Source organism: Mirounga leonina, unplaced genomic scaffold, assembly GCF_011800145.1.
Source record: "Mirounga leonina isolate KUSES-001 unplaced genomic scaffold, KU_Mleo_1.0 Mir_366, whole genome shotgun sequence".
Classification (NCBI taxonomy): Eukaryota; Metazoa; Chordata; class Mammalia; order Carnivora; family Phocidae; genus Mirounga; species Mirounga leonina.
In genome coordinates, this window is record NW_023270709.1 from 26,717,631 (window position 1) to 26,731,171 (window position 13,541).

The following is a 13,541-nucleotide window of genomic DNA, read 5'->3' on the forward strand; positions in this document are numbered from 1 at the left end:
ATTCCAATCCCCAGGTAGCCCGGCACACCAATTAAATTAGTAGCTGACGGTAAAAGCAGGGCATCAATGGGTTTAATGATTTTCTAGGCGATTCAAGTGTTTTGTAAATTTCGTGAAATTTAATTTAACTATGTAAATTGTGAAAGATGTTTCAGCAGGTTCTAATTTATTAAACTTGGGATTTAATTATTTCTACTGTGGGGATAAAATGGAAGTTTTACACAAAACTGTATTTTTAAGTTCAATAACAAGATCGGCAAGCTGAACCTCAGATAAACACTTTGAAAATGTATCGCTAATTCTTAAATTACTATTTAAATATCGAGTATCAGGAATTAAGCTGTTCGGGTCGGACCACTGTCAAGCATTCTTCCCCCCCGTCAGCAACGTCCCCTTAGGCCTGGAGACCCGCAGGGACAGCTGGGTCACTGAGTGTTTCACGAGCCCGTGCTCAGGCTGCCGCAGAGTTCAAGTTCGGCAGGCGCGTGTCTTTTCGGCCACCGCCCGGAAAGGGATGGCACTGGCCAGGAAGTTTTGCTGGACTCCCCGCAGCCCGGGCAGCGACTCCGGGGTGACCTGCTGGCCATGCCCACGTCGCCGCGGCTCGGAGGCGGGTGAAGCTCCGGGACGCGCGGCGCGAGCCGGGGAGACGCGCGGTCGCAGCGCCGAGATGGACCCGGGAGCGCGGCGCGCGCTGCTCGCGCTGCTCCTGCTGCGGACCGTGGCCGCGCTCGGGCGGCCGCCGCGTGAGTCCGGGCCTCCGGGGGGCGAGACCGAAACCAGCTTCGCGAGCCCCTGGGGTGGCCGGGGGCGGGGGGACGGCTCGGCCCCGAGCGCAGCCTGTCCCCGACTCCCCCGGGAGGGGCTCCGCCGCCGCGTGCGGGCGGGTTTGCGGGTCCCCCGCCCCGCCGCAGCTCCCCAGGGTGGCGCTCGGAGCCCCCCGCCCCCTCCGCCGACTGGGGCGCTTTTAACCGCTTTTAACTCCAAATCCGTGCGTTTCTCATCCGGGCTGAGCTAGGGTCCCCGGGCCCTCGGACTCCGAGCTGGGTGCCCTCGTTGTGCTTTGGGCCATGTCGTGTTTTCTCCTGTCGTCCCCAAACAGGAAGTTCTTCTCCCCAAAGACGGCGTGGGCCCGGCCGGGGTGTTGGTTGAGGCTCAGGGCTGGCGGAGGGCAGCAGGCCTCGGCTGAGCGGGGTCCCTCCCCGCCCCCCGCCCCCGGTCTCGCCGGCACGTGGGGGGCGCTGCTGGAGCGAGCGGGGGGCTGGGCTTCCCGCGCCCCTCCTCCCACCCCTTCCCACTCGGGGTCAGGGGAGGCTCCCGAGACTGCTCTGACCCCGGCCTTACTGGCTCTTGGCGGCCGGTTATTCTTTTGCCTGGAAAAACTGTAGTTTTTCATCATAACAGTGATTTCTGGACTTTTGAACTGAACGGAAGAGTTCTCGTTTTCAGCCGGGGGGGGGGGGGGGTTGATTTGCAACGTTAATCGTACTGTACATAACTAACGGGTTTTTACTAAAGGATGCCAACGTGATGACTAACATTTAACTCAGTTTTAAATCACCTTCGTCTCTGTGATCTGGTTTGACTCCACCCAGCATTGGGAGGTAGGAACCAGTCATAGGGCGATTTTACTAGTGTTAACTGGCCCTCGGGTTATCCTTCCCCAGGTTAGAAAGAACGTGGGATCTGGTTCTCTGATGAAAAATGAAGTACCACCACTGTTCCTAATCTCAGGTGACCGTGACTCTTTGCACACCTTCTACACGGTCTGAGAACAACGCTTGGAGGGAAGGTCGTATGTGTATCCACGTTACAAAGATGACAAGAATGAGTCATGACCTGCTCATGGGTAATTTTGTTCCACGTTACCCTGGGCTTTTGAGGCAGAACCAGCACCTCCATAGCTGTGATTCTTAAATGTCACACCACAGTAGAGGTTGAATCCTCAATTTGATGTGGAACAGAGATATTCGTTGTTCACGCGTAGAAAGGGAGTAACAGAGCATGAGTTGCACTGTTCTGGACCCCAGGGAGGTAGCAGGGAGCCAAGTCCTTGCCCTCTGGCATTTTGCGTTCTCTTGGGGAGATGACAATAAACTAACAAGAGGACCCAGCGCCCCAGGTCGCGGCAGGAGCTGTGGAGACCGGGGAGGTGGGGAGGCCGGGGGCAGGCTCCTCTCAGGCTGGCGGTGGAGCCGAGAGCTGAAGGAAACAGGGCTGGTGCCGGCTGAAAGCTTCCCAGACGAGCTGAGTGGACCCCGCAGGTGGAGTGGAAGCAGGGACTGCACCCTCGGGGAAACTGACCCCTGTCTGTGGTGAGGACCGTTGTGTGCATCGTAGGATGTGCTTTACTCGGGGTGTTAGTAGCAATCCCCCGGTTATGACGGTCACAAGTGTCTCCAGACGTTGCCAAGCGTCTGCTGGGAGACACAGCTCCCCAGTTAGGAGCGTCTGGGGTACAGCAGGAGCATAGGGACCAGAGGCCGGGACTCGTCAGGGGCTCAGCCACAGGCCACAGGCCAGGCCTCCTAGGACCTCACGGGCTGCCGTGTGGGTTCCAGCCGAGGACGGACCTTATCTGGCACAGCTTTCGGAAGGGTTGCTCTCACTGGTCTGCAGGAGGCAGGGGTGAATGAAGTCGCAGTCAGAGCCGGGAGCAGCTGGGAAACTGTTGCTGGGTGCCAGCCGGACGCGGCGGCCGGGCCTGGGGGCGGGCAGACGAGGAGAAGAGCAGCATCCTGGATGTATTCAAGAGGAAGTTGCCGAAGGACCCCGGTGCCGTGTGAGAGACAGAGAAAAGTCAAAGGCGACTCTGTTCTTTAAAAATTATTTTATTATTTTAAACGTTTTATTGGCCTGAGCAATGGGGTGATAGGTGATGCCATTTCTGAGATGGGGAAGGCAGAAGAAAGAGCAGCTTGGGGGAAATCAAGAGTTAGACTTAAGTTTGATTTTTCCAATTCCTCATCCAACTGGTGGTGTCCTGTCGGCAGTTGGGCGTAAGAATCTGGAGTTCAGGGCCAGAGATGAAAACCAAGGAGTCGTCATCGATCCATCTAACAAGCATGTACTGAGCCCCTAGTACATACCAGGAGCTGTTCTAGGCCTTGGGCGTTCATCAGCGGAAGGAAGGGAAACTCTCACTTGCTCTTACCGAGGCTTCTTCCGTGTTTGCTCTGAAAGTGTCTTAGTTATGGATCAACAGATCTGCCAGCATTTCACGGCAAACATTTACACAGGAAAGGGTTTAGAGACGGGAGTCGTGGAAAAAACCCAACAGTGAATTCCTCAGCACTTGGATCCAATTCGCCCTGAGCATCAACCCCTGAGCTCGGCTGCCCCAGCGAGAGACCCTTGGGATCTGAGAGTTTGTGGGCTGCAGGGGAGATTGCCCTAAATGTGGGAAGTGGGGCAGAGGCTGGGAGCTCCGAGGGGGGTGGTGGCAGCCCCCCGGGGGGGCGAGAGCACCCAGGCCTGTGGCGGAGGGCGGAGAGGCCCTGCAGCGCACGTGCAGTGGGGTGGGCCCAGACACAGCTGGTGCTGTGAGTTTGATCCAGCAGGGCTGTGGCCCGTCCGCCCCCCCACCCCGCTTGCAGCTCACAGAGCTGTCCTCTTGCCTTCTCCCCAGGGTCCCATTCCCTGCGCTACCTCTTCATGGGCGCCTCGGTGCCGGACCTTGGGCTGCCCCTGTTTGAGGCCTTGGGCTACGTGGACGACCAGCTATTCGTGTCCTACAGTCACGAGAGTCGCCGTGCAGAGCCCCGCGCCCAGTGGGTCCAGGGCAGGGCCGCCAGCCCGCTGTGGCTGCAGCTGAGTCAGAGCCTGAAAGGGTGGGATCACATGTTCATCGTCGACTTCTGGACCATCATGGACAATCACAACCATAGCAAGGGTACGTGGAGAGGGCGCTCTCCTTTCCGAGGTGGGCAGAGCGCATTCCTGTAGCTCGAAGATGGCTCTGGGTGAGCAAGCAGGGAGTCTGAGGTCCTGGGGGAGGAGGGCAGGAGTCTGAGGTCCTGGGGTCCCTGGGGATGGATGCTGAGACAGGGACTTACTCCTTTGGTTTCAGTAACGAAGCTCGGGGTGTTGTCAGAGTCCCACACCCTGCAAGTGATCCTGGGTTGCGAGGTGCAAGAGGACAACAGCACCAGGGGATTCTGGAAGTACGGGTACGACGGGCAGAACCATCTGGAATTCTGCCCTGAGACGCTGGACTGGAGAGCAGCAGAGCCCAAGGCCCAGGCCACCAAGCTGGAGTGGGAAGTGAACAAGATTCGAGCCAAACAGAACAGGGCCTACCTCGAGAGGGACTGCCCAGAGCAGCTGCAGCGCTTGCTGGAGCTGGGGAGAGGGGCCCTGGACCGGCAAGGTATGGTGGGAGCGCTCCATCTGCCCGCAGACTCTCCCGATGCGGCAGCGTCCGCAGGTGCCGGGAGAGGTCCGGGCTGCACTTTCCCAGGGGGCCAGGGTCACGTGACTCTCGGGGAAGGCGCTGAGGTCTGAGGTCTCCACCTTATAACTGAGATGTAGGACCCAGCCCAGGGGCATGGTTTTAGGGTGGTTTTTTTTTTTCTCCCTACATGTGGCCAAAGACGTATCTGCGATCTTTTGATTTAACTGAGAACCCTGTGTATATTTATACCTTTTAGGAATTTCAGAGATGTCAATTATCACATGAATGCCAAGCCAAGCAATTACCAAAGGAGGCAACCAGGCAGAGTAGCAGAATCGTTTGGAGGTTAAAGGTTACTTTCACAGAACAGAGAGAGAGTCCCTGAGGGCTTCCAATCTTCCAGGGCCCCTTCTTACAAGAATCCTTACTGGGCTGAGCCAGGTAGAATGAACCAATAGGGCTTAGTCAATCAAATCCACATACAGGGGAATTTCGTCCGATTCCATTTACTGTATTGACAAAGGACAGAAGCCACGAGATGCAGGTATGCATATTTATATACGGGACAGGAGCATGGGCTTGACTATCTACCATGCAGCACCCCATCGCAGCTGAGTCCTGCGACATGGTTTAGGACACAGTATGGTGACTGACGCAGCAGCATCGGCCTAGGGTTGGCTTCTTCCTCCAGCCCGTAGAGAAAGGGAAGTGAAAGTTCCAGTCTTCTTGGCAAGGGTAGAAAGCTCCCCTCTACAGATCCTTCCTCCTTCCTGTCCAGTGCCTCCTTTGGTGAAGGTGACCCATCACGTGGCCTCGGCGGTGAGCACCCTACAGTGTCAGGCTCTGAACTTCTACCCCCGGAACATCACCATGAAGTGGCTGAAGGACAGGCAGCCCCTGGATGCCAAGGACGTTGAGCTGAAAGACGTGCTGCCCAACGGGGATGGGACCTACCAGGGCTGGGTGGCACTGGCCGTGCCCCCTGGGGAAGAGCGGAGATACACCTGCCAGGTGGAGCACCCAGGCCTGGATCAGCCCCTCACTGCCTCCTGGGGTACGGATGGGAGCTGGGGAGGGGGGTGGGAAAAGTCCGTTGTGGGCGGAACCAGAGGGGTCAGCATGGCAGTGAGGGGAGGGTCTGAGCCGGGCTGGGGCCACAGTCCCAGCTTTCACTTGCTTTTGCTGTTTTAGAACCCCCGGTGCCTGGCACCCTGCTCACTGGAGTCATCGGTGGGATCGCTGTCTGCGTCATCCTCTTTTTTATTGGAATTCTGTTCAGAATCTTAAGGAAAAGGCAGGCTTCGAGTGAGTAGGAAGAAGGAGGAAGTCTCTCAGTTCCTCTGACCCCAGGACACACTAATGCATCAGGAAGCAGGAAGCGGGCTGAGGGAGGGCGAAGGGGATTTGGTGTCCATCCGAAAGAAGCCTGTTCCTCTTTTTCTCTTTGGGGACACAGCTTCCGCCCCGGGAGCAGGAATGAATTGTTTTCCTAGAATGAAAGCTCCAAATTCAACAAACTTCTTTTGAGCACCTACTGTTTTGCGAGATGCTCCCTAAAGTAGTACATGGGCTTTGCAGTTGGGTTCATCGCTGTTGCTATTCTCAGAACCCACATCTAGAAGGGAATGAAATCTGTAGCACAAGCAAACACAGTTAAAGGAGAGCCCTTAAGGTCCTAAGACAGACCATTCTCTGGGTGTCAAAAGAAGGAATGGCCATGACCTGCTGAAGATTGACCAAGGATTCTGGGCCTTGAGGTAGATGGCTTTAGGAAAGGTTGAGGACAAGGGGGGTCTACCCAGATGGGGCAGCCGTGCACATGGCAGAGCATGAGGCATAGTGGGAGGTGAGAAATGATTGTGTCTCCGCCTGTCCATCACCAGGGTGCACGCCTGCCTCCTGAGCATCGGGGGAGGGGGGCAGATGGAAGCCAGCCAGGCGGAGCTCTGGGGGCCTCAAGGATGCTAGCCAGGGAGCCCTGGGAAGTCAGTGCAGGGACAGTATGGGGGACACGGTCTGGGCAGTTGGAGAATGAGTGTCAGGAGGTGAGATGGGAGGCAAGGAGCCAGCTAGAGAGCTGGTAAGCAACTCCAGGTGAGAGATGATGGTGCTCGGGGAAGGGGGTGGTCCCAGTTGAGGTGAATGGATGTGGGAGGTGAGGACCAGGGACTAGGCAGCAGGGTGCTCGGGTCCGCGATGCCCCTTTTCTGTCTCTTGTCTCTGCAGGAGGAGCCTTGGGGGACTACGTCTTGGCTGAATGTACGTGACAGTCTGCAGACCCCTCGTGGGGAGGAGACGTGGAGACTCAAAGAGAGGGGGTACCCCTGTGGCCTTCTTCATGTTCCAGGGCAGAATTGGACTGAACGAACAGGCACTGCCCCAGGAACTCTCTGCTTGTGGCCTGCCATGTTCATTTTTGAGAAGTTTCTCCCATTTTGGTTTTTGAGTTCCTGCATGCCTATGAGCCCCAGCGCCGGCCTCTGGGCAGAACCAGCTGCCTTGAATCTCAAGCTGCCTCTAGGGCCTGCCTTCAATTCTGCATCACTTCCCACTCCGTATGTCCATGTCATCTCATCTCCTACCTCTGGAATAACGCTCCTGAAATTTGGGAGACTCACGGTTCCTTTCAACATCTGAGAAAAACGATGAACTTTCTCCCCGGGACATAACACTCTCAGGCCCTTACCAGAATTTTGCACACACATCCAGGCATTTCCTAGGCCCATCCAATTGCCTTTTGATCCTCTCTCTCTCTGTTACCCAGTAATTCACCTGTCACCAAGCCCTGTGGTCTCTTCCACCAGAGGGTGAAGTGGGTCATTGTACAGCGGTGAAGGCCGTGCACTGTACAACCCATGGAGGGACCCTCGGAAGAGCCACTGTGGATGCCTGTGTTTATTCATGATAGTTTTCCAGAAAGTGGGCAGGAAACGTCTTGGGGAGGGGTATGTTTTTCTAACTGGCAGCAAGGTGTCACATAGGTTTCCCCAGAGTCACGATTTACATGAATGCGTTCACAGTGCCTCTCTGGCATGCCAGGCTTGAAGTAACGCAGTCATTTCCTACTTGGATTCTGCTAATGAAATGATAAGGAAAGTGATCCTAAGGATGATGATGGTGATGATAAGGTGGCTGACACTTACAAAAAAAAGCACTTGCTGCCAGACTGAGTTCTGAGCACCTGCTTACATTATGATTCTTACCGTAATTCTCTGATATAAGAACTATTATCCTCATGGGTTTTTTAGGTGAACAAAATGAAGTAGGGAGTATCTCACAGCCTTCCAGGGCTAGAGAGGTTTCAGCTCAGTCAGTCTGACTCTGATCCATCTCACATGCCGTGGCATTAGATGCTTTAGATGTGCCAGGAAATGGGGGGGGGGTGGCACGGCTCTTCTGTGGCCCCAGTGTCTTCATTCTCAGCGAGCTTGACCAAAGCGAAGGGAAAACAGCAGAAAATAACCTCAGCCATTTCCTTTCGAAGTCTCTGCGGAAAGAAATCCAGCGTGTGGCCGGCTTACTCTGCTGCCACCCCAGTCGGCTCTGTCTGGCGCGTCTCTCGGGCCCTGGGTCCGGACGGGGATCGGCGGTGTCCCTCAGTGGATGTGTTGGACCCCACAGTGTTTTTGTTCTACCCGCGCCTCCAGAGTCAGAAGCCGGGTGGCATTTCCCTCCAGGAACCGGAGCGACTGTCTGTCGTATTAAAGATGGTAAAACAGATGCCACTGAGTGGCCTGGGGGTACCCTGGCGTGTTCCCGGGGCTCCTGGGAGTCTGGTTCTCTTCCCCAACTGTGCACATTAAGAAAAGAAACTCATCAGGAATTACTCCATTCTGGGCAAGTAATTCATCGGACCATGTTCAAAAGAATACTAACACAGACACCCGGATGGCCGGTGTTTCCTTTCTGTTGCTATGTATGTTTGGCCACTTTACTGGCCACAAGGCATTCTGTCTCCCATGGCAGGTGCCTCAGAAGACCAAATAAAGCTCTATGGTTTGTTTGGTAGTTATTGCATTTGGGCAAAGAGATCTCGACAATTTTTTTTTAACTTTTTTTTCTGGTTACGAAAGTTAGGTGGATAAAAGTACATGTAATTTGTGCTTATTGTCAAAAAGTTGAAAATGAGTTTGAATTGAATGAATTGAATTGAATGAATTGAAACTATCATTCCATTAGCTAGTGATAAACCCTATGAATGATCTGTGTATTTCCTCTCAGTATTGCTATATTAAAATATATAAAATCAACAAATACACTTAAATAAGCATACAATTAATTGTGTTGTATACTGTATGATTTTTTTTTTTTTAGGGGACCAAGGGGTAGAGGGAGAGAGAGAGAACCTTAAGCAGGCTCCACGCCCAGTGCAGAGCCCAGCGTGGGCCTCAATCTCAGTCACAACTTCAGCCAAAATTCAGAGTCAGATGCTTAACTGACTGAGCCACCCAGGCACCACGGTATGATTCTTCTTAGGTACTTATCAATGTTATGGATTAATCAACTTAATCATTGGGTCATTTGTGGGACATTGATATGCTTCTGATTTTTTTACATTTTCTTTTATGGAATATCTTCATTAAACTCTGGTAGCTGAATTAGTTGTTTTTCCTCACTCTAGAAACATTATCATCTAAGCTGTTACGTGTTGGTTATTTTACTTCCAAACCATATTGAAAGCACACCGACAGATTCTCTCTGGATATTATTCTGTACTCAGAACATACTGCCCAAAAGGTTCCCTTGCTCTTCCAGCTCATTAAGGATACAACTAATTAGGGAATGATGTGTGTTATATTGGTTTTCTTTCACACAGACTGAGATTTCAAGAAACACCTGTCTTCACAGTGGGACTTTCACTAACCATTGGCGACTGTGGCCGCTTACTTTTCTTTTTATATATATATTTTTAAATATTTTATTTATTTATTTGAGAGAGAGAGAGTATATGCCAGGGGGAGAAGCAGAGGGAGAGGGAGAAGTAGAGGGAGAGGGAGAAACAGAGGGAGAGGGAGAAGCAGGCTCTCCACTGACCAGGAAGCCTGGCGCAGGGCTCGATGGATCCCAGGACCCTGGGATCATGACCTGAGCGCAAGGCAGACCCTTAACCTACTGAGCCACCCATTCTTTTTATAATGGAAGTAATAAACCTCTATTTTCTTTCAGTGTTTCTTAGCTTAATTTTTCTTCCCTTGTTCATCAATACTTAAGATCAACTACATTTGAAAAATCAAAGACCTACATTTTAAATTCTGGATCCTATTTGGCCTCTGGCAAAACCACCCACCAACAAAGCGCAGTCGTGTGGAGAAGGGTGCCACCTGGTGGCTACGGTCGGAAGTGTCACAGTGGTCATGTGACTGTCTAGCCCGGGGGCGGGGAGGTTCCTGCAGGGCTAGGGAGAGAGAGAGAAGAGGTGGGCGCTGGAGATTTTTGTGGAGAAAAGCCCCTGAGAACTTGAGGAAATAAGAAACGAGTCACCAGCTGGTTTGATCACAGGGCACTGTTGACCTGCCTGAACAGAGAACGGAACAGAGGCAGACCTTTGGAAATCCTTGTAGTTCAGGTGCAGCCGTTGGTTAAGACCCGCTGGGAGGTGGAGGCAGACTTTCTTGCTGTGTCTGAGTAATATGGCCTTACAGGGCTGAGTGGGCTTGATGCACTATGAAACATTCTTCATGTCCACACACATACGCCTTCGAAAACATAACGCCTTCTCTAAAATGCTGGAAAATTCTTATAAGCTACCATTTTTATTTTTATTTATTTATTTTTTTTAATGTTTTATTTATTTATTCATGAAAGTCAGAGAGAGAGAGAGAGAGGCAGAGGCAGAGGGAGAAGCAGGCTCCCCGCTGAGCTGGGAGCCCGATGCGGGGCTCGATCCCAGGACCCTGGGACCATGACCTGAGCCGAAGGCAGACGCTTAACCATCTGAGCCACCCAGGCGCCCCTAAGCTACCATTTTTAAACTATAATTTTTTTTCTAATCGCACTCCAATCTAATAATGACTAGAACTCAAGAATGCATGACTTTAAACATTTAAGATTTTCACATCGATGGACGGGTATTTGGGGTTTTGATTTCTTTCTGTAGACTTTGGGTCATCTTTTTTTCGTTTCTCTTTTGGAATCAGTGTGAAAAGGTAGAATGTCAACTCATTATTAATGATCTTGTGTGACGATTTCATTACAAAGCCTGGGTTGACTTGACATCCCGCACGCATGCCTTCCATTGCATGACTATTTTCTAAAACTATTTTTTTTCAACTAACAATGATTATGTACTTACTAGATGCCAAGCCTTGTTCGGGATATTGTTTCTGAAGAATCCGGTGAAGTAGGAACCATGGTTATTTCATTACCCTTATTTTGTTGTATGGAAACCAAAGCACAGAGAGGTTACATAACTTGCTGAAGGTTACACAGCTAGAAAATTATTGTGCTCGATTTTTATTCTACCTCGTCTGGCTCGGAGTCAAGCTCATAACCGCTATAAAAAACCTGTTTCTGTGTCAAGAAAACATGTAGTGTGGCATTGTTATTATCTCTTTGGGATGCTCCTGGTGGCAACACCTCTGATGTTTGCTGCAGTGAGGAGGGAATCTGTTTTAACATTTCAGAATTTGCCTTATCTCTATAACTTTTTCATAAATATTTGGAAACATTTTCTTTGCGTGTATTTTTTTTAATTTAAGGATTTTTTTCTGTTAATAAACAAATTTCTAATGAATAAATTTACATTTCTATTTATTCTCTTTCTCATTAAGGGAGAAATTTAGGTATGAGTAACCTTGAAACACCTGTGAATCATTTTATTCACCAGATTGGGGTAGAAACTGTTGTTGCTGTTTGTTTGTGGTTTTTTTTTTTTTTTTACGTATTGTTATTTTTTACATATAAGATTTTAGCTTTTGATCCAAAGAGTCTAAAAAAGAGTTTTGGAGCCTTCTGTGTACTTGGGGTGGGGCAGGGTGGGGGTGGGGCAGGTAAGTACCAGTATCTGTGTAAACCCCAGGGTTAAGTCTCAGTTAACCTTACTCTAGGGTTGATTAAATGCCCTGAATTTTATTTCTTAAACAGTTACCACAATGGCATTGTCATAAAACAGGGAATAACCAACTTCGATACTGCCAAAACATCGTGACAATGTGTGCAAAGAGAGCATCTGGTTTTTTTTTGTTGTTGTTTTTTAAAGATTTTATTTATTTATTTGAGAGAGAGAATGAGAGACAGAGAGCATGAGAGGGATGAGGGTCAGAGGGAGAAGCAGACTCCCCACTGAGCAGGGAGCCTGATGTGGGACTCGATCCCAGGACTCCAGGATCATGACCGGAGCCAAAGGCAGTCGCTTAACCACCTGAGCCACCCAGGCGCCCCAAGAGCATCTGTTTTAAACATGAAGGTAACAGTGAGTGGTCTTTCCTTTGTATATGTTTGGAATCACAGTTTCACCATTAAAACAAGTGCAAAATACTTTTTGTGCCTTGTGTATGCAATTAAGAAAGTATTCAAGGAAATCTGAAAATCAATTTAATTACAGACATTTATATAAAAATTTTGAAACAAATAAATGTATAAGGAAGGATATTGTTAGAAATTCTCTGTCCAAAGAACTTTTTTTTAGTAGGTCAAAATACATTAAGAATGTTTATAGGAGCAAACCCACACAAAGACAGCAGGCTGAGGAAGTGGACAGGACAAACTTTCAGTAGAATGTTTGGACTGAAAAGAAAAAGAACATTTTCTAGAACAGGAAGGAGAGGAAATAAGGAAACTAGGGAAAAACACAGTATATATTATAGACCACAGATAAGCCAATGGGAATGAAAATTGAATTTAGGGAAAGTGAATAAGACAATGGGTATTCATACCAGGGTAAAGGTTAGGTGGCTGGAAAAGAGAAATGCACTGAAGCCTTGAACTGCAGTAAGAACTGTCAGCCAGTGGCTGGAAGAGCTGTCTGCCCCAGACCAGGAGGGATGTCCCCAAACTCCTGGAGATAACTAATGTTATAAAGCCCTGGAAAACTATGTTGGGTCAGGTTGAACGTATACCTTTCTTCAGCTGTAATATAGGTCAAAAGCATTTCTACCCTAGGATTTTGTCTCACTAAAGAACAATTACACACTTAAAAGTGACGATATATAGTGGTAGTTCTCAACCCTGGGCAAGTATCAGAATTGTTTGTTGACTATATATATACAGTTGACTATATATATTTATATTTATATATATAGTATACACACCAGTCCTCAGCTCTGATACTTTGATCGAGTTAATCTGCTGCAGAGGGTGGTTGTAGGCATCTCATGTTTTAATAAAACCTTTGATTAACTTCATGGTGTTATTCGTTCAAATGTGTGATGTGACTTATTAGCCACAACTTGTTTGTAGGGTTTTTAGGTGAAGGGCTTTCCTCACATGTTGAATGAACAGGGTTCTCTGAAGCCAGGTTCTCTCTGAGGATGGGAGGGTGGGGTGAAAAGAAAGCCAGCGATACAGGTTCCAGAGTGAGCCACGCCCCTCTCCCGAGCCTCATGACCAAGTAGGACCTGCACTCTTCCCCGAGTGGAAGGATCTATTTTTAATATACATCTATATGTGTATACGTTTTAAATATTTCTGTTCTGACATTCATGATTTTTGAGTCAACGTCATTGAGAAAAATTGATAAAAGAGGACATTAGGAGAAGGGAATAGGAAAAAGGACTGGGTGGCTCAGTTGTTAAGCGTCTGCCTTCGGCTCAGGTCATGATCCCGGGGTCCTGGGATCAAGTCCCACATCGGGCTCCCTGCTCAGCCGGAAGCCTGCTTCTCGCTCTCCCACTCCCCCTGCTTGTGTTCCTGCTCTCGCTATCTCTCTCTCTGTCAAATAAATAAATAAAATCTTTAAAATAAAAAAAAAAGAAAAAAGGACTAAGATGTCAAAATAAAAGTGAAGTTTTATTAATGATCGAATGGGCAAAATAAAATTGGGGGGAAGCTGGCCTAGATCTCTTCTTGAAATGCAGAGGGCACCTGCTGGGATGTGCATAAAGGGGGGCTCACACCATGGATTTTTGCATGAAATTACCATATTATATACATGCTATTTTTATTTATTTCCATGATTTAAAAAGCATGTTGAGATTTCAGTTTTACTTAT

General features: G+C 49.6%; 2 protein-coding genes across 5 annotated transcripts in view; both read left to right on the forward strand.

Moving 5' to 3' along the window:
• Positions 1-13,541, forward strand: part of LOC118027231 — a 71,298-nt gene that overhangs the window by 55,267 nt on the left and 2,490 nt on the right. The gene's annotated exons all lie outside the window — the stretch shown is intronic.
• On the forward strand, positions 530-8,991 carry HFE (homeostatic iron regulator). 4 transcript variants are annotated; one of them, XM_034985805.1, is made up of 7 exons: positions 531-746; positions 1,668-1,734; positions 3,629-3,892; positions 4,070-4,369; positions 5,172-5,447; positions 5,585-5,698; positions 6,620-8,991. In XM_034985805.1, the coding sequence occupies exons 2-7, from the start codon at positions 1,698-1,700 to the stop codon at positions 6,658-6,660; spliced, it is 1,032 nt and encodes a 343-aa protein (XP_034841696.1). In that variant the 5' UTR covers positions 531-746; positions 1,668-1,697; the 3' UTR covers positions 6,661-8,991. The 4 variants fall into 4 exon arrangements, with proteins under 4 accessions (XP_034841694.1, XP_034841696.1, XP_034841695.1 ...); XM_034985803.1 differs by lacking the exon at positions 1,668-1,734 and having other exon boundaries at positions 530-746; XM_034985804.1 differs by lacking the exon at positions 531-746 and having other exon boundaries at positions 815-1,734.

Excerpts from the sequence above, each read along its gene's own strand:
- HFE (XM_034985803.1), top strand. The coding sequence starts at position 671 with ATGGACCCGGGAGCGCGGCGCGCGCTGCTCGCGCTGCTCCTGCTGCGG. Across the intron at positions 747-3,628 it reads CGCGCTCGGGCGGCCGCCGC|GGTCCCATTCCCTGCGCTAC; the intron begins GTGAGTCCGGGC and ends CCTTCTCCCCAG. Across the intron at positions 4,370-5,171 it reads AGGGGCCCTGGACCGGCAAG|TGCCTCCTTTGGTGAAGGTG; the intron begins GTATGGTGGGAG and ends CTTCCTGTCCAG.